We start from the raw sequence: 20,167 nt of genomic DNA on the forward strand, positions 1-20,167 counted from the left end.
GCTCATCTTTGGATCTCAGTATTTCTGTAACTGCTGATCTCCTGGGATTTTCACCCACAACAGTCTCTAGAGTTCACTCAGGAAACATCCAGTGAGCTGCAGTTCTGTGGACGGAAACGCCTTGTTGATGAGAGAGGTCATCAGAGAATGGCCAGACTGGTTCGAGCTAACAGAAAGGCACCGGTAACTCAGGTAACCACTCTGCACAATTGTAGTGAGCAGAATGGCATCTCAGAATGCACGACATGCCGAACCTTGAGGCGGATGAGCTACAACAGCAGAAGACCACATTGGGCACTTTATGTTCCTTTATGGACCATAGTGTTCCTAATAAAGTGCTCAGTGAGTGTATAACCGGTTTGTCCCATCTTCCAATAGGTTGAAATGAGATCTGTGCACTAAAATACACTTAAGATTGTTCAATGGATAGATGCTGCAGGTGTAATATCACAACTCCGCTGCGCCCTCTACCGGTGACAGAGCGCATCTCTCTGTCAGCGCTTCAGTGCAGCGGAAAACAAGTGGACTGCAGTTGAACGGCGCATTCGGTGAGAGGTTGAAACGGCAGTCGTGCCTGCTCGTCGGCGAACCTCTCCCGCACTCAAATCCGCATCTACGTTTGAGTTTTTATCCTATAAATCTCGTAGCTCGAAGGCACAGAAGCAAACTCGCAGTGTTGACGCGTACTCGGATTTAGCCACGAACTAGGACAAACACAGAGGAGTGAGAAATGGCAACGACAACCTGTACGCGCTTTACCGACGAGTACCAGCTTTATGAAGAACTTGGAAAGTAAGATTTTGTTTCATGTCACTCTGCTGGGGTAAATGCATAAGCCGGTTGTCATATATTAATATCAAATATTGCTTTTGAATACTCATTAACACTGCACATGTCATCAGGAGTGTTTAACGATCACTGACTATTACCAATGAGGTATTGGGTTATCATTGCGAGGATGTTGCATTGAGGAAACATTCAAGAGAGATGCATTTAAATACTCACACCACTGCATGTTTTAGTGTAAATTTAATTATATACAGTCTCTAATCATAATCATGAGCACTCGTGTGTTAATTGTGAAGATATTGCATGTGCTTTGGGCCCTTTGAACTCTCGTGCATTTAATGCAGAATGCACAGAGGAGCTGTCAGGTAACATTAGAGGGAGTTGCATTGACATACTCCCACTATACTATGCCTGTGACAGTGAGTATTCAGTCAACTGTATACAGTCTGAGATATTCGGTGACACTTTTGCAATATTGCATGTTTTGGCACCTTTGAGCTCTGGTGCATTGCATGCAGAATATACATGAAAAATCAAAAATCAAATCACTTATTGTCACACAGCCATATATACAAGTGCAATGGTGTGTGAAATTCTTGGGTGCAGTTCCGATCACCATGAAGGGGTTTTCCAAAAACATTAGAGGGAGTTTGAACTCATTTTATGCAGAATGCACGGAGTAGCTGTTACGATGCCTAAATATGATCGATTTGGGCGATACGTTGTAGCTACTCGTCACTGCTGTTAAACATGCCAGTCGGTCGCTACAGTGTATCTCCTGATGAAGAGTCGCTACACGCGTTCTAAAGTGATCGCTAGTTCGCTACAATGTATCATTAACTGAGTGAAGAGTCGCTACACTGTATCTGTGTGTGTCCGGTGACATTTGGAGCTGCCAGAGCTGCCCGGGCGGCTGTTTGCTGTCTATAATCGGTGTGTGTGGGCGGGTTTGGGTGGTTTACGAGGACAATTTTTTTTTAGGTTATAAACTGGTAATTACAAGGGTATTATGCTGTAAGTGTGGTTCATGAGGACATTTCTAGTGTCCCCATAATTCAAATCGCTTAAAAAACATTCTAAATGTTCATTTCTTTGAAAATGTAAAAATGAAGAAAGTTTTTTTTTTTTTTTTTATTTATTTTTTTTGTGAGGGTTATGGGTAGGGTTAGGGGATAGAATCTATAGTTCATACAGTATAAAAATCATTATGTCTATGGAGAGTCCTCATAAGGATAGCCGCATCAACATATATGTGTGTGTGTGTGTGTGTGTGTGTGTGTGTGTGTGTGTGTGTGTGTGTGCGTGCGTGTGTGTGTGTGTGTCGGGCATGCCTGCAGCCTGACGTTAGGAAATTATTTTACTCTTCTGCACCCCCCAACCCGTCAGTATTGCGTTTCTTTTGCTCCATTTTCTCCTGAATTATTAATCGTCCCCGTGTATGTAAACCCACGATAATAGTAACACACATATTTCTCTCAGATAATAATACTCACATATCTCTATGAAATATTCAACACATTCCTCTCAGAAATTACACGTTTCGTTATTTCTTTTTGTTGCGGAAATTTGTTACTCATTTTTATTTTTTTATTTTTTTACAATTGTGATATTTCACTCTTACAGCTCTTTACCATACTGCACGCTTTACCACATCCCCAGTTTGTGGTTGAGATCAGAGCCGTATTAAGGTGCTCCGGGGCCCCGGGGCTTAACGTTTCGCGGGGGCCTCTGTCAGCCGCTACACGGACGGATTTAACCGTTGCGCACCTTCTCTGTGTTTATATCAGCGTCTCCCGCTGAACGAGTTTTCACGCGCGCCTTCCCGAGTGGAGGATGCCGCGAATTGTACTTTGGTTCTTTATATTTTTTGTCTTTTGTAATGGATTGTGTCCCTTGCAAAAAAAGTACCATGGTATTACCATAAAGTACCAAGGAAAACCAATAGAGGAAACTCCCATGATGGTAATACCATGGCATTCTTTGCAAAACATTACAGTACCATTTAACTGCCAAAGTACATGAATATGGTAATCATTCAGTGATGTTATATAGCCTACATTAGTGTACACCCTTACAAATAAGTAATGTGGTACAATAATAGTATCAGATGAAAATTCTCTCATCATTTACTCACCCTCATGCCACCCCAGATGTGTATGACTTTCTTTCTTCTGCACAACACAAAGATTTTTAGAGGAATATTTCAGCTCTGTAGGTCCTCACAATGCAAATCTACAGAGTTGAAAACTTTGAAGCTCAAAAAAGCACATAAAGGCAGCATAAAAGTAATCCAAATGACTCCAGTGGTTTAATCCATGTCTTCAGAAGTGATATGATAGGTGTGGGTGAGAAACAGATCAATATTTAAGTCCTTTTTTTTTTACTATAAATTATCCTCCCTGCCCAGTTGGTGGCGATATGCACAAAGAATGCGAATCGCTCAAAACAAAAGAAGAACTGTTAGGACAGAAGAGTGCCTAGGAGGGAGATTTATAGTAAAAAAGGACTTAAATATTGATCTGTTTCTCACCCACACCTATCGTATCGCTTCTAAAGATATAGATGTAACCACTGGAGTCGTATGGATTACTTTTAAGATGCCTTTATATGCTTTTTGAACTTCAAAGTTTTGAACCCTGTTGACTTGCATTGTATGGACCTACAGAGCTGAGATATTCTTCTAAAAATCTTCATTTGTGTTCAGCAGAAGAAAGAAAGTCATACACATCTGGGATGGCATCTGTGCGAGTAAATGTTGAGAGATTTTTCATTTTTGGGTGAACTTTCCCTTTAAATAGCTGCATTTCATGACATGTCAGACCAAAAGCTGCTTTGTTTGTTGTGAAGTTCATGTCCTTGCACAGAGAGCCTCATAAGTTTTCTGCCACTCTGTGCCAGTCTACCTCAACACCTCAGCAGCTCGCAGCTTGACGGGTCGATCTTCCTGACAGTAAATCAGCTCAGTGTTTCTTGTGAGACGGTTCAGGGTGCTTCAGGAACTAATGAAAATACACGTTTGCGATTACAGTTCACGATCTGCAGATGGACAGGTCTCCAGCCTCGTGCTCCAGGCACTGACCCGGTCAAGAGATAACAGCTCATTGTTGTGACACTACCTGACCTTCTGAGAAGATTCTTTTCTACTTCATTGAGTATCAAATGTGATGTTTCTATCACACTGACAAGCCTGCAATATTATAATTAATTAAATACATTCATGTTAATGTGCAATATAAATTAATTATAATCAGCGTTGGGTGTTATCTAATTTCTTTTTTTAATTCAAAAAGTAGTGTAGTGCACTACATTTCAGATGCTTGTAATTAGATTACAGCTTCTGACTTTTAAAGAAGTGAATTACTTTTTAGGTCACACATATTTCTTAAATAATATTATTTATGTAAAATACATTTAAAAGATGAATTACGGTAATATGTCCATGCTGGCATACAGAACAGTCACTGGGTCTGCTCCAGCATACCTAAAATCATTTCTGCAGAGCTACGTTCCCACCAGAAGCCTGCGGTTGGCTAATGAGTGGCGCCTTGTTGTACCAACACAAAGAGGCACCAAAACACTTTCCTGGACTTTCGGTTTCACTGTACCACGTTGGTGGAATGATCTTTCCAACTCCATCCGTGAAGCAATATATATTCTTGTTGCATTCTAATCTGTCTTGGATACTACTATTCTGATGCTAGTGAAACTTTGTAATGCAGCACTTTTCGTACTACTGTCTCCTTAAGATAATATTATTTATTATTCCTTATGTCACTTTGGATAAATGCGTCTGCCAAATGAATAAATGTAAATGTACATCTGTTTGTGTTTCTGTGACAGCTGAAGGAAATATAGACATGAGAGGTAATGGGGTAGAAATATTTATATAAAAATTAAAAAGTCCTTCACATAGCACATAAATGGACAAGTCATATATCAAATGAAAGCTCTCTCAGGGATGTGACTATACGTTTAATTTTGTTGCCCTAATACCACAGTTTGAAAGATTTTCAAAAGAATCACAAAGTGATAGATGAATTCTGTCATCAAATACAAACATCTCTTTATGCTCCATTAACTGCTGCTGTAAGCCCCAAATAGCTAAAAACTTTATATCTGCTTTTACCTTAGGAAGTTCTCTAAAAATGAGCCATTGTTTACTTATCTGTGAGCTTGCATGTGTGAATAATCCAATGTTATATCTCAGATGTCCAGAACAAAATATGCCATCCAGAAGGAAAAGCATGCAATACAAATCATAAGAAAATAATCTTTCGACTACTGATGATAAAATGTTTTCTAATCTCTGTTTTCTAATGACCCCTAGATTAAGCTTCTAGTCCACTCAGAGGCCGAGATTTTCAATGAAACAACAAGGGTGGTGCATGAACTGATAATTAGACTGAATGTTTATGGTCGAGCACATCAGTGAGGGCTAAAATGCGTTAGAGCGTTACCTACATTTTAGATCTGTTTATTGTGATGGAATGTGATAGAGAAAAAAATATTTTTTCTAGTGCTTTCTGCCACCTAGTTGAATAAAATGAGACTTTTCAAAGTGAGGTTGAGGTTTTTTTTTTTTTTTTTTTTTTTTAATGTTCTTTTAAGATTATAAACACAAACAATATTGTTCATGAATAATTGGAGTCTTTTTTATATTTGGGCAGTTCTCTGAAATGTGTGAATGGTGAGCTTTTAAAATAGAGTGTGAAAAATTGCGGGCGGCAGCCCAAAAATGCACCAGTGATTAAGGGTTAAGTAATCAATAAAGTCAGTACTCTGATTACAATTATAGAAAAGTAATTTGTAATTTGTATTGAATTACTTTTTTTGAGTTACTTACCCAAAACTGATTATAATGTATACGTAGTGGAGCTTGCTAAAGCAAACATCACTATTACTATCGCTCATACTTTTGAACAAACCCCTAAGTGTTAAACATCAAACACTTATCCTGCACCGTTTATGCTACAGACATGAATGATACCTCAAATCTTGCGGCTTGGTGAGCACTGAGCAGAGGTGTGCAATTACTTTTCTAAGCAATCATACTTGCAATTTTTGCCTGGTGGATTATAAAATGGGTGAAAAAAATCCCATATATTTACATTGAAGTAGAAAATCGGTGAGCTCTTTTGACTTGGGCTAGTAAGCAACCACCTCCATGGTACTTTGATGTATATTGTGGTATGTAATGATTACTATATTCATATATCAAGGTATTTACACGATCACTCTGAGATACTTAAAAAAAATACCATGGTATTACCATGGCACCATGATCAACAAAACAAAGGTCAGTGTATGATCAACCTTTAGCCCTTATAACTCTTGCATGATGTTTTGTACGATGAAGTCAAGAAATGACCCGCACTTAAAGATTTCCAACATCTCCCAGGCGTCTTTTCTTGTAGCCAGCCAAGCGAATCGCACACAGGTGATTGGCCTGCAGTCACAGAGGGGCATATGCTCTGTATATATCACATGTTACCGTCACATGGGAGTTTCTAAGGGCATTTGAGCCCTGTAGGTCAAGCTCTGGCAATGCCCGCCGTCACGGTCTTGTGCGTAACAGATCCGCCTCTTCTTTTCAGAGTTGCTACTCAAGACATGCTGAGTGGATTGTGTAACTGTAACAAGGTGTGCTAAAATTAGCCAGTAAGGAATGACATCAGACCATTATCATGACTGTCTCCAGTGATTTTATAACGCAGGTCTTTCTGAAAATAGACCTAAAGAGGCAGGCGCTTGAGAGACAGCATGTGCTCTACATTTTGTTCCCTGGCTGTAGTTTCACTCCTTGTGTTTGATAATGTGCAAGATATATGTGCTAAATTTATATAATGATTATTGTTGCATCAAACAGCTGCTTATTGGGTTTTCAGATCTGAACTTGTACTGTCGTGGCATGTATTATAAATAATGAAATGTAAAACTGGTTGGTATGTTGACGCTTTTCATATCAGTTAAATAGGGCTTGGTATCGATAGAGATTTCCAGATTTGATTTGATCCGATTCACAAGCTCTCGATTTGATTCGATTCCGATTGATTGGGTATGTTTCAGTTATAATGTCTATTTTGCTTACATATGAAATAAATACTCTTCCAGCTAATGTTGTTAATTACAAAGGGAACCTTCTAACTTGGTACATTACAAAAATATTAATTTTAATCTGGACCTGATCTATGCAGTTCAAGTGCTATTTATTTAACAAATATAACAATGAACACAATAAAAAAATAAAGTAAACTTTAAAGTAAAAGATCGACCTTGGGATTTTATGAATCGATATCAGGATTGTTCAGATGGTTGCGGTTAACCCTTTAAGCTCGGATGGGTCCGTGAGAAATAATTGTTGTCAAAATATTAATAACTACAGTCTTGACCAACACAAAATAGGTATTGTTTGAAATCTTAGAATCTCTACTTTCCAGTGCATGCAGGCATTATGACCAAAACTGAACAAATGATTTGAAATTTGCAGACAAATCAGAAGTGATCCATTTTGATAATTTATATAAAAAAGTGCACTGTAAATATGATTGCAATCAGTAAAAACACTGAAACACAACTGATGAAATAGCCATGTGTCATTTGTTGTTGGAAAGCTCTCAAAGAGTAGAATACAACCAGCCTATTTGTATTACTCACAGACAAAAATATAGCAAGTAATCGCTAGGTATATTTTTTTTACATTTATGTTGTTGCTTATATGCCACATTTTCACTTATATCTTCATGAAAAATAAACAGAACATAAAATATCACATATTTTACATAGGTGTTTGTCTTTCAAACGAACACATATACAAGGTAATCAGATGCACTGATCATTAGATAATCCACATGAAGCACAAAATTACAAATGGCCACCAGGAGATGGCGCCAAGTAAATGACACAGACTAATTGAGTCAAAAGACACTCATTCTGTGAGATCTCATTACTAAAATCATGTCTGCATGCTGTGCAAACCTTGAGTGATTGTTGTGTTTGCATGTGTAATTAGTTCTTATGTACATTTATAATGGTTTATTTGTTTGGAGAGGCTTTTGGACACATGGAGATGTTTTTATTGTATTTGTAATGCTATAACTTTTGATTGCTTTGTCATATCAACACAATTTTTCTCAAATACAGTTGACATGATTTGGAACAAAACAAAAGCAGTTTTTTGGAGACATCTTATTAACACCCAGAGATATATAGTGTAAAATCAGAAAAATAAGAAAAGAAAAGTTTTGGGTCCATTTTTTGTGAGTTTTTTCAGCAGTTTCTTAGGCTGAGAGTCTTAGAATGTATCATAATCTATATCACTAAAAAAATGGAAAAGTGTTCTTTACAATGATACCAAACACTTGACCCTCCTATTTATTTGTATATTTTATTTTTTATTTTTTTAATTTTTTTTTTGGTCAAGTTATAAGCCTTTAATCTTGGGTATGCCACTTAAACATGAAATCTTTAAAAACACCTTAAGAGCTTAAAGGGTTAGTTGGAAAATGAATATGTTTACCCAGCCCTACATTTAAATGAAGCTAAATCACATTTTTTCTCCTAAAAGTGAGTTAACCCAAAAATACAAATTCTGTCATCATTTACTCACCATCATGTCATTCTAGACCTGTATTGTTTTCATCTTGAGTGGAACACAAAAATAAATATTTTAGCAGAATAACCAGGCAATACTTTTCCACACAAAGTGAATGCATACTGAGGCTGTCAAGCTTCAAGAAGGACACAAAGCACCATAAATCCACCATAAAAACAGTCAATACAATTCATGCATTATATTCTAAGCCTTCCGAAGCTGTACAATGGCTTTGTGTGAAGAACAGACAAAAATGTGGGTAAATATTAAATAATAATCTCCTAAAGTTCTTAAATTTCATTTGCACTTTTGCATATTCAAACTTGCACAACTTTCTTCAGTTGCAAAACACATGAGAACCAATGTTTTCCCATGTCATAGACGTCAAACCTGGTGCGATGCATCTTAACACGCATTAAGTTAAATGTGCATGTGTGAATGAGATTTCTGGCAAATTCAAATTAGATTCTGCATATTCAATTTTATGCCTTGTGTTCGCTTACAAGACACAAAATAACCAAGGCTTTTGGTGTCACTTTTCAAGTTTCTCTTTTTGTGTTCCATCGAAAAACGAATGTCATGCCGCTTTGGAATGAGAATGAGTAAATGATGATAGAATTTTCATTTTTGTGTGAACTATCCCTTTAAGCAGATTAAGTATTTTGGATTCTGTGTGAAGTTCAACTGTGTGTATCTGCAGATCTTTTAAGCTGCTATGTTCTTCTCTCATCTCTTTCTTCAGGGGGGCCTTCTCAGTTGTGCGCCGTTGTGTCAAGCTGTGCACAGGCCAAGAGTATGCTGCCAAAATCATCAACACCAAAAAGCTCTCAGCAAGAGGTAGGCCGATTTTTGGGGTTGGTGAAAGGGATCGATTGCGACAGCATGTCAAGTGTTTCGTTTACCCTAGTAACCATAACTTCGTCCAAAATACCAAAGTCAGTTCAGTTATCGTTACTTCTCAAAACCCATAACTGATTAAAATTGAATTGCCTTTAAATAGTGTAAGGGGCTGTTCACACAGAATGTGTTTTGTGTCCGTCCAAGCTGTTTTCTTTGTAAATATGTAAATATAAGCTAGATAGACATCTTTGACCATTGCGCAGGGTCTCACTGTATTTTCAGCATCTCACACAGGAGCACCATGTTTTTAGGACACCGTGTCAAGAACGTCAACTTTTAAAAACGTGTCTCATAGCACCGGTGTTCTGTTCCATTCGTTGCGCTGCATCTAACAATTTTTTTTAAAGTTCTGTCTGAACGGCCCCTGAGATGATTTCAGAATCTTTCCATCGTTTGGTTTAATTTCATTTTTTTAAGGTTACACAGTTTTATGGTAAAAGGAGAGAAGTGTTGTATGGATGAGCTTAAGAGACTAAGATAATATTAAGATGTCAGTGCTTGTTGTTGACTTGCTTGTTGTGGTGTCGTGTGATAGTCTGTGTATGTGTGTGGGTGTGTGTTTTGGAAGTGTTGGTGCATGGCGGGGGGTGGGGTGGGGTGTACATGGTCTGCAGGTCATTACAGGCAGCCTAACCATTTGGCATGCTGCAGACGGTACGTCTGTGAGCCCAACATGCCAAGAGCACGGGACTGATTGCACCCACAGAGGGGGCAGAGGGCCATGCACACATGCAGACAGACATACACATGAACATGTTCAAACACACGCCCACGCTGGTGCATAGGGGCTTCAGCATCAGAACTAAAGCATGCATGCTTAAAGGGATAGTACACCAAAAAAATTTAATTTGGTTGTCATTTACTCACCCCCATGTTTCAACTTTCCTTCTTTTGTGGAACACTAAACGAGATGTAGTAAGGCAGAATGCTTGTCCCAGGAACCATTCACCATTCAACATTTGGGTGAACTATCCCTTTAATACACTAACACAAGGTTGAATTTTACATTGAGAACTGCGCTTCTACTGTTCTCCTCAAACAAAGCCAACACTTCAAGTGGAAAAAGTTCAGGCTGACACTTCGTCATTGCTGCTTTTGTTTTGACTCAGCTTTTAACCACATTTTGCTCTACGCTGGCCCCAAACGCCCATGTGAGGATTCGTTTTCAATCAAACATCAGAGTGGATTCAGATTCTTGTGGTTTGTTCTGAATGTCGCAATGAAGGCAGGTTTAAAGAACCCATGACATCACTTGATAAGTGCTGTTTTCTTTCCTGTGTTTGTGCATTACACATCAAGGGGCTCATTAAAAAAAAAAATTGCCAACAACCTTTAGTTTACGTCACATCCATGCTGATTTGCTACTTGCTTTTGCTAGTCAGATGCAGGTGGTGTTAGAAGGAGGGGCATTATCATTCTAGAAGCCTTTTGTATGTGCAAAAATTTGTATGTGCCCCTGAGTGCAAGATGGGTCATCAATAATTTTCGTTCTTTTTCCAGGAAGAGAAAGACTGTACATTTTAAAGCTGAAGTATGTAATTTCTGCACCACTAGCGCCACCAAACGGAATAACAAAAATTCCCCCAACTCATGCCATTGGTTGAGTCAATGTTATTGTCTCTCTTAAAACGGGTTTCTCAAAACAAACAGAGGAATTTTCATAGAACCACAGAGACACAGTGTTTACAGTTTTCAAGAAATTAACCTATGATTGGCTTACTTATAGTTGTATCTGCATATTAAGCTGGGATAGGAGAAAGTATTTTAACACCAAAAAAGTTACATACTACAGCTTTAAATTCTTAGATATTTGTGATAAGTCACTCATTCTCTCGTGAAGGTGGAAGCAGGAGCCGGATAAACAATCCAAAGTAAGTTTTATTACCACACTTTTCAGTGTTACACACACAAAGATCTGCTTTTCAGCAACATTAAATGCGCACACGATCAATGCTGCAAGCGTCTCTCTCTGTCTCTCTCTTCCGGTGGTCTGGATTGCCTCTTTTATCCCTCTCCAGCTCTCACTGCAACACAGGAAAGCTGTTAGAGATAATTTCCCACAGGTGTCAATCCTTACCTCTCTACAGACGTCGCTCGGCCACGCCCCCATTACCACAATATTCTAAAAGATAATTTTTAGTAGTACACTAGTATATAGACAGCCTGATTTCATGAAACAGATTAGGTTTTTAAGGTTAATGCTCTATTGAGTTTCAAATCAACAAAACCAACATCCCTACTCTGAACCTAACCGATAGTGTCATAAAAATCAAATGTGAGATGAAAAATGCAATTGCTGAAGTTTTGTGGTGCTTCAATGACTCTTTCGGCTCACATGTCAACTCGTGTGCTCTTCAGGATTCATACCCCGGTCCATTTCATCACATCGCTCTATCAGAGGAACAGTACAATTTGTTTACATCCAAACAAGCTTGTAAATGTAGTTGGTTATATAATGTAAACGTTAAAATGTATTGCCTTACGCTGGTTCCACATATCCTCTGTGAGTGGGGCGTGAGTGAGGCGTTTCGTTTTGGTACCCATGTTAACAGATTCACATTGCAAGCGTGAGTCACGAGGTGAAGCATCCCAGAAGCGTGTGTCCCAGATGCTCACGTTGAACTCAGCGGGTCTGGGTGTAACAGAAATCTAAAATAATCAGGAGATTATAGAAAAGACCCAAAAGTGGGGGCCTGGGTAGCTCAGTGGTAAAGACGCTGGCTACCACCCCTGGAGTTCGCTAATTCGAATCCCAGGGCGTGCTGAGTGACTCCAGCCATGTCTCCTAAGCAACCAAATTGGCCCATTGCTAGGGAGGGTAGAGTCACATGGGGTAACCTCCTCGTGATCGCTATAATATGGTTCGTTCTCAGTGGGGCGTGTGGTGAGTCGAGCCTGGTTGCCACGGTGGATGCCGTGAAGCCTCCACACATGCTATGTCTCCGTGGCAATGCTCTCAACAAGCCACGTGATAAGATGTGCGGGTTGACGGTCTCAGACGCGGAGGCAACTGGGATTCGTCCTCTGCCACCCGGACTGAGGTGAGTCACTACGCCACCACAAGTGCATTGGGAATTGGGCATTCCAAATTGAGGAGAAAAAGGGAGAAATTGGAAAGCCCGCCTTACAAGTAAAAGAGCCAATCACCTTTTAGATAAAGACATCGCCTGTCAATCAACTTAAGAACGCGCATGTGCATTAGCTGCTCCAGACTGAAAAAAGTGTAATCTGAGGTAAAGCAGCACAATTTATGATATTGTTGTCAGATTAAGTGCTGACTTTATGTTATTTGATCTAAATTATGACCAATCATTTTGGAAATTTCAGTCTTTTAGTCTTTTACAAAGAAAATAGCTGCCCAGACTGCCCGAGAGCGTTCCAATGACCGCAGAGTGGACTGACTTGCTTGAAATGGGCTTTGATATATTAACTAATTACAACCAATTATGCTGATGCTGATAAACAAGTGCAAGTGACTGCCCGCCGTTGCCGTAGGAACCTAGAAAAGAGACGCGGCCTATGTGAAAGTCCAAATGCGACGCATTGCTGATGCCTGTAGAACAGAGCCAAAAAGTAAGTGTTTTTGAACTGATAATATGCCGTGATGTTTGTTTTAGCACCTCTAGTGTTCATTTCACCAGGAAACTGCTGTGATACATACAATGAGCCACGTAAAAATCTTTAAGCAAAAATGTAGTTATAGTAACGTGATTCCATGAGACCCTATAGCATATAGATGACCACAAAGCTAACAGACATGGGCTAAAAGCCACAAAACTCCTATTTTGATTTCATGGGATCTTTAAGATGTCATGTGAAAGCTGCGCCATTGCTGAATAAGTTGAATGTATCTAGTGGAAAGTGGAGCAAATATGAGGGGGCAGGGCCAGGGTGGTGTGATTGACACAGGATCCAGCCAATCAATGCATAACCCCTCCAACAGGATATCAAGAAGAACAATTCTTCAAAAAGGATTCTCTTAGTACGCAATGAGAGCGACTGAGGAGTTGTGATTGGCGTGAATAGTTTATGTGCATAATTGCAGCACCTGCAATGCAGCATGGAGATGACCTGGATTTACCCGAAAACCCACACACTCATACAGACAGGACTGAAGCCACTAGGTTGCTCAGAGCAATTTGCTCCATGATCGTTTCCAATTATAAAGGCTTACTGCTGGGATAAATACTGATACTGAATACTGAAGCGATGATTTGAGTTGTAATTGTTTCTGACAGACCTATTATTTCACCATGATTATTGCATACTGTTTGTCTCAAATGAGCAGGTTCCTCTTTGTGTAGTGAATGATTATCTTGGTGCATCGATATGCATAGGAAATTCTCTGGTATTCCGTTGTATTGAATTCTAATACAGACTTTTGAAAGTATGTCTTAAAGGAATGTTCTGGGTTCAATAGAAGTTAAGTTCAATCGACAGCATTATGTTGAATACTCGTGCCTCATTTATTTAAATAAAGCAAAAATCGCTGTCACAGTGAGGCACTTACAATAGAAGTGAATGGGGCAAGTCCTTAAACGCTAAAATACAGTTTCAAAAGTATAGCCACAAGACATGATTTTACTGTGATAAAATCACTTACTAACCTTTTCTGTGTAAAGTTATATCCAATTTTACAACTTCTTTGCCATGACGACATAATGTCAACAAACTCTAAAATGACTGTAAAAATTACGATCCTAACAACTTTACAACTCAAATAATACACAAGTTTTCACAGAATAATTAATGTAAGTACTTTTCTAAAATTATAAGCGTCACATTTCTGCCTTTAAATCCTCCAAAAATTGGCCCCATTCACTTCCATTATAAGTGCCTCACTGTAACCTTGATTATTTTTGTTTTTTAAAGAAAAGGCCGGATGACTCAAAATAATTTTTTGTGGTAATCATCATTATGGCACAAATGCTGTCGATTGAACTTAACTTCTATTGAACCCAGAATATTCCTTTAATACACACTCCTGGCCTTATTGTGCATGATTAATCAGTGCACGCTATTCCAAACAAAAAGAAAAAATTATTTAGTCTACATAATCTTTAATCAAAACATAATACCTTGCTCCACCTCTAAATCTACTTTCTTTTTCGTGTGATGTCACCAAGCCCTCTTATTTTACAGCCCCTCCCCTCAAACCACCTGACTCCATTCTGGTATGGAGCACCAACATTTCAAATTCCAAACATAGAGGTAATTTACATATAGAAGTCTTAAAGGTACAGTAGCACAAACAGCCTGTTTAAATTTAAGGGTCGGATAGAGAGTGAAAAATTATCTACTAAAATAAGGTTATTTGCATATAATTAATCTTTGCAATGCTGCTTAAATGTTGAATATGGACTCTACATGTTCTTCCCATATGTATAAATTGAGTTATGTGCACAGGTGAGTTTCGCTGTCAGTGTTTGGTTCATTTCTGTAGTCCAACGATGAGATTGGTGTCAGTCGGTTTGAGCAGACAGAGCAATTTTCTCTCCAGAGATTCTGATGCTGTTTGCTGAAGAGGTGATTTCTCTTGTACTGTTTGGGTGTCAGCATTCTCACAGCTTCACACCAGTCGCACTGCTCAATGTGACAACTTCACAAGTTGTTGTGTGCATGTGTGGATTTTGTGGTGTGGTTACAATTAGGGCTGAAAAGATTAGTCGACGTTATCGACAACGTCGACAATAAAAAATTGTCAACAAAGATTTTCGTTGTTGAATAGTCATTTGATCTTCTATAACCTAACATGAGATCACATTAAACTCTAATGATGGCACGCGAGAGCAGCACTGCACTTCGTGTCTGACTGAAGAGAGGAAGAATTACACAGCACACAGTCCAGATGCACTCTAAACTTTCCAGACAGCTTCAGGTGATGTAGATCTTAAATGCAGTTATATTTAATGCATTATAGCTTTATTAAAATTCAAATAATATGGAAGCAGGTCATGTAAATAACTACAAATTCCAAAACTGACTTTTCTTTGTGCGGTCAGAGCTTCTTCTATGAGTTGCGTGAAGTGTCCCGATCTAAGGGGGAGAGATTGAAACTGCACCCGGCTTAGGCACACTCTTTCGCGGGACACTCATCCCTCGAGAGCACATGCTTAATGCAGCTAGATTATAACGTAATGGCTCGCGACTTATTGAGTCATAATATACACTACCGGTCAAAAGTTTTGAAACACTCATTCTTTATTATAATTTATTTTCCACATTTTAGAATAATAGTAGTCATTAAAACTATGGAATAACATAAATGGAAAATGGGAATTATGTTGTGACTAAACAAAATCCAAAATAAATCAAAACTGTGTTATATTTTAGCATCTTCAAAGTAGTCACCCTTTGTCTAGAATTTGCAGACATGTACTCTTGGCATTTTCTCAACCAACTTCTTGAGGTATCACCCTGGGATGCTTTTTAAACAGTATTGAAGGAGTTCCCATCTATGTTGGGCACTTATTGGCTGCTTTTCTTTATTATTTGGTCCATGTCATCAATTTCAAAAACTTGTTTTTTTTAAATTAAATTTTAGTTTTATAATGAAATAAATTAATATGGTGGCACAATTATATTTTTGTCTACAAAACTAATTTCAAACATTTAAGCATACGCCTTCAGATCAAAAGATTTTTAAGATCATGAGAAACATTTCAGTCGTGTTTCAAAACGTTTGACCGGTAGTGTATGTCACTGTGTGTTTCTTATCGTGAAGAAAATTGGCAATACGCAGCTTTATTAATAAGAGAGAGTTTGTTTTTTGGCGAGTTAAAGATGGATTGAACAGAAAGGTGAGAGAGGGTAGTCTTCGCCCCATTATACATTGCAACAAAATATGTTTTTGATTTGTTTTTGTTTTGGCTTGTTTTCCAATATAAATATCTAAAACTCCTTTAAAACAACGTACATTTACTTTAGCAGCTATACTGCAGAAGAACAAATTGTTATCTGAGAATGTTGAATATAATATTAAAAATACAAATATATTAAAATATCTAAACATCCTTTAAAAAAGATGCATTCTCCTGAGAAGCAGCATATAAAGATATTTAGACTTGTTTTTAGAGAATAGATCTTGAATAAAAGTATATTTTGTCTTTACTGCACTCGCAGAAGTATAACCAAGTGAAAAAATATACTTATATTTAAGATACATTCTCTTAAAGCAAGTCTAAATATCTTATATGTTGCTCCTCAAGTAAATGTGTCTGGTTTTAAGGATTTTTGGACAATTTTAAATGGAAAACAAGACAAAAACCCTTGATAACGATAGGATTTTTTGCAGTGAATTTCTTTACTGAATTAAACTTGATAAAAAGTACTTTTTCCCATCATTTAGAGGTATTTTTAAAAGATGTTTGTCCTCTTTATTGTTAGTAAGAATGTTTAATATAAACTTTTAATCGGTTAAGAGCTAATGATTAATCGTTGCAATAATCGCCGAATAGTTGAATAATCGTTCTAATAATCGTTAGATTAATCGATTATCACAAAAATCGTTAGTTGCAGCCCTAGTTACAATGAGGCCACAGTAATGTTTTGTGAACTAGCTGTAGTTACACTAGCTCAAGAAAAATGTATTTTCTCATGATAAACATTACTACATTCACAAATCAGACATTTTAACAATGGCTGAATGCATTTTAGCCAATTTTGGATGACTAAATGATGCTCAGATGATAGACAGCTTTGATAAACAGCTCAGGAGTCTTCTGAAACAGTGGAGATGATCTGCGCCCGGTTTCCCAGCTGTCCTTCTTCCCATATGACTCATGCATGGCAGACAGCAGGCTTCCTCTGTAGGATGTGCTGGAGTGCACGTCTGTCTGAGTGAATCACACGAAAGCTGTCAAGAACATGTCCGGCTCATATTTCACCCCAAAATCAAGAGAAAGAAATAAGAGTTATATTTTGCTTAAAGGAATATTCCGGGTTTAATACAGTTAACCCGGTTGACAGTATTTGTGCCATAATGTCAATTACCAGAAACACTTATTTCAACTCATCGTACCTCCTTTTTTTTTATTTTTTTAAAAAGAGCAAAAATCAAGGTTATTGAGACACTTACAGTGGAAGTGAATGAGGCCAATTTTTGGAGGGTTTAAGGCAGAAATGTGAAGTTTATAATTTTATAAAATCATTTACATTAATTCATCTGTTAAAACTTGTGTATTATTTGTGCTGTAAAGTAGTTTAAATCGTCATTTACCAGGATTTTAGGGTTTACTACATGGCAATGATGTAAAATTGGATATATCTTTACACAGAAAAGGTTAGTAAATTATTTTATCACACTAAAATCATGTTAACACACATTGTTTCTGACTTGTGGCTATACTTTTGAAACAGTGAGTATTTGAACATTTATGGATTGGCCCCATTCACTTCCATTGTAAGTGCCTCACTGTAACCTAGATTTTTGCTTTTTTAAAATGTGATAATCAACACTATTCTACAAATGCTGTCGATTGAGCTTAACTTGAATTGAACCCAGAATATTCCTTGAATATTCAAGAAATATTCCTTCCATTGCTGACACAGCAACATGAGTTTGGGGCGGGACTATCTGTTTGTCTAACCAACGTAAAACAGGATTAGTTTTGGGGGAAGCTGTTTGAAAAGTGATTATTTTTGCAGTTGTTTGATGACGCTAGTACCACAGAAATTGCATACTTTTAAAGTATTAATTCATCATGGTAATATTTGTTGTACTGCTTTTAATTTACGCTGATTTATTGTATGTTTACTGTAACACAGTATGTATTACAGCACTGAGAATCAAATCACCATTGAGAATAATGGGAATAAAAAAAAAAATCTTTAAAGTAAAATGTCCAGGTGCATTACGGTAATGAGAATTTGAGAGGAAAATCTTAATTCTCTTAACATAAGCTTCATTTTCTTCATGCAAATTATTTTGACTTATAATTTTTTTCTTTTGATTTTTGGGGTTAGTTCCTCTGTGTTTGTGTAAAACTTGTGCTTTACAGTCAGACTAAACTAGGGCTAAAGTCATAGCAGTTGTGATGTCTTTAGCTGCTGGTTGGCCACTGCACACATACTGTGTGGATAACAGTAGTGACTGAGGTCGAGGTGATGCTGAGTGTGACCTTTGCTTTGCCGTTTGAAGTGACGTCTATGAGCAGATCTGAGACTGCTTTAAATGTGCAACTTAAAAGGATTGAAGTGAGAGTTTGATGAGGATCAGGTGATCTCAGATCAGTGTTAAAGTAATAGTTCACCCAAAAATGAAAATTATCTGATCATTTACTCACCCTCATGCCATCTCAGATGTGTCTGACTGTCTTTCTTCTGCAGAACACAAATATTTTTTAGAATAATTTCTCAGCTCTGTTGCTGTATGCAATGCAAGTGAATAGTAGCCAGAACTTTGAAGCTCCAAAAAGCATAAAAATACAGCATATAAGTAATCCATACAACTCCAGTGGTTTAATCCATGTCTTCAGAAGTGACATGATAGGTGTGGGTGAGAAACAGATCAATATTTAAGTCCTTTTTTACTATAAATCTCAACTTTCGCTTTCACATTCTTCTTCTTTTGTTTTTGCCATTTCACATTCTTTGTGCATATCGCCAGGCAGAGAGGAGAATTTATAGTAAAAAAGGACTTAAATATTGATTTGTTTCTTACCCATACTTATCATATCGCTTCTGAAGACATGGATTAAACCACTGGAGTCTTATGGATTACTTTAATGCTGCCTTTATGTGCTTTTTTGAACATTTAAATTTTGGTACCCATTCACTTGCATTGTATGGACCTACAGAGTTGAGATATACTTCTAAAAATCTATATTTGTGTTCTGCAGAAGAAAGAAAGTCACACAACTTTGGGATGGTATGAGGGTGAGTAAATGATAAGAGAATTTTTATTTTTGGGTGAACTATCCCTTTAAAACTGCAGGAACACGCTGCAATGAGTGCAGATGAGCAGGAAGAGAACTTTCACACCCAAACAAAAGTCTGTAGATAAAACCTAATAGGTTTTGAATGGAGAATGTAAAGCTAAGTGTAAAGGATCTTACTCTATTTATGAACAATGAAACACTGTTCATCTATCATAACATCTGAACTTTGAATTTGAGTTCTTATTAAAGTTTTTTTTAAATCCATCTGTCCAATCATCCATATAAACCATTCATCTGTTCGTCTGCCCATCTGTCTGTCCATCTATTCATCTCAGACAGATAGCAGTGATATATTTACTTCAATTTCCAATATGAGTGTGTTGTAATGGATTGTAAAGTGGTCTGGGATCTGTTGATTAGTGGTGATGTGGCATAGTGGATAAAAAATGCTTACAGTTGGTAACCAGAGGGTTGCTGGTTTGATTCCAGCAAGGAGAAAGCCACAGGCTGTCAATATTGTTATTTCTGCACCATTAGCATGACCATATATAATTCCAAAAATTATTTTCATTTAGGATAGGAGAATGTTTTTTTTAATAAAAAAACTTTAAACTTTTAATTACTCTTTATGAAGTTCCACCATATATGATACTTAACGTGGACTAAATCTTGCTTTTTCCAGATCACCAGAAGCTCGAACGAGAAGCCCGTATCTGCCGTCTGCTCAAGCATCCCAATATCGGTGAGTCTCTGTCCTCATTTAGACATTGAACACTGTCTCACTTACTGTAGGACATAATATTATATGAGTATTAATGTAAGCTTCTCCAATCTGCCAGAACTCTTCCATTCATGTCAAAATCAGTGTGAAATGTCTAATTCAGGACGCAGGTGTGGAAAACTCAGAGACAAATGACTTAAAAGGGTCTCAAGGGACGTTGATATAGAAAATGCTTCCTGTTCATTTCATTTTAATGCATAAAGCAGTTTCCTTTCCATTGAGGCAACA

General features: G+C 37.6%; 1 protein-coding gene across 16 annotated transcripts in view; it reads left to right on the forward strand.

The window, feature by feature from the left end:
- Positions 1-527: 527 nt before the first annotated feature.
- Positions 528-20,167, forward strand: part of LOC127433900 (calcium/calmodulin-dependent protein kinase type II subunit beta) — a 94,311-nt gene continuing 74,671 nt past the window's right edge. For all 16 annotated transcript variants that reach the window (XM_051686236.1, XM_051686225.1, XM_051686229.1 and 13 more), the window contains exons 1-3: positions 528-792; positions 9,123-9,217; positions 19,841-19,900. In XM_051686236.1, coding sequence (XP_051542196.1) covers positions 731-792; positions 9,123-9,217; positions 19,841-19,900 — 217 coding nt within the window. In that variant the 5' untranslated portion in view covers positions 528-730. The remainder of the gene's footprint in view (positions 793-9,122; positions 9,218-19,840; positions 19,901-20,167) is intronic.

This window comes from Myxocyprinus asiaticus, chromosome 43 (assembly GCF_019703515.2).
Source record: "Myxocyprinus asiaticus isolate MX2 ecotype Aquarium Trade chromosome 43, UBuf_Myxa_2, whole genome shotgun sequence".
Taxonomy (NCBI): Eukaryota; Metazoa; Chordata; class Actinopteri; order Cypriniformes; family Catostomidae; genus Myxocyprinus; species Myxocyprinus asiaticus.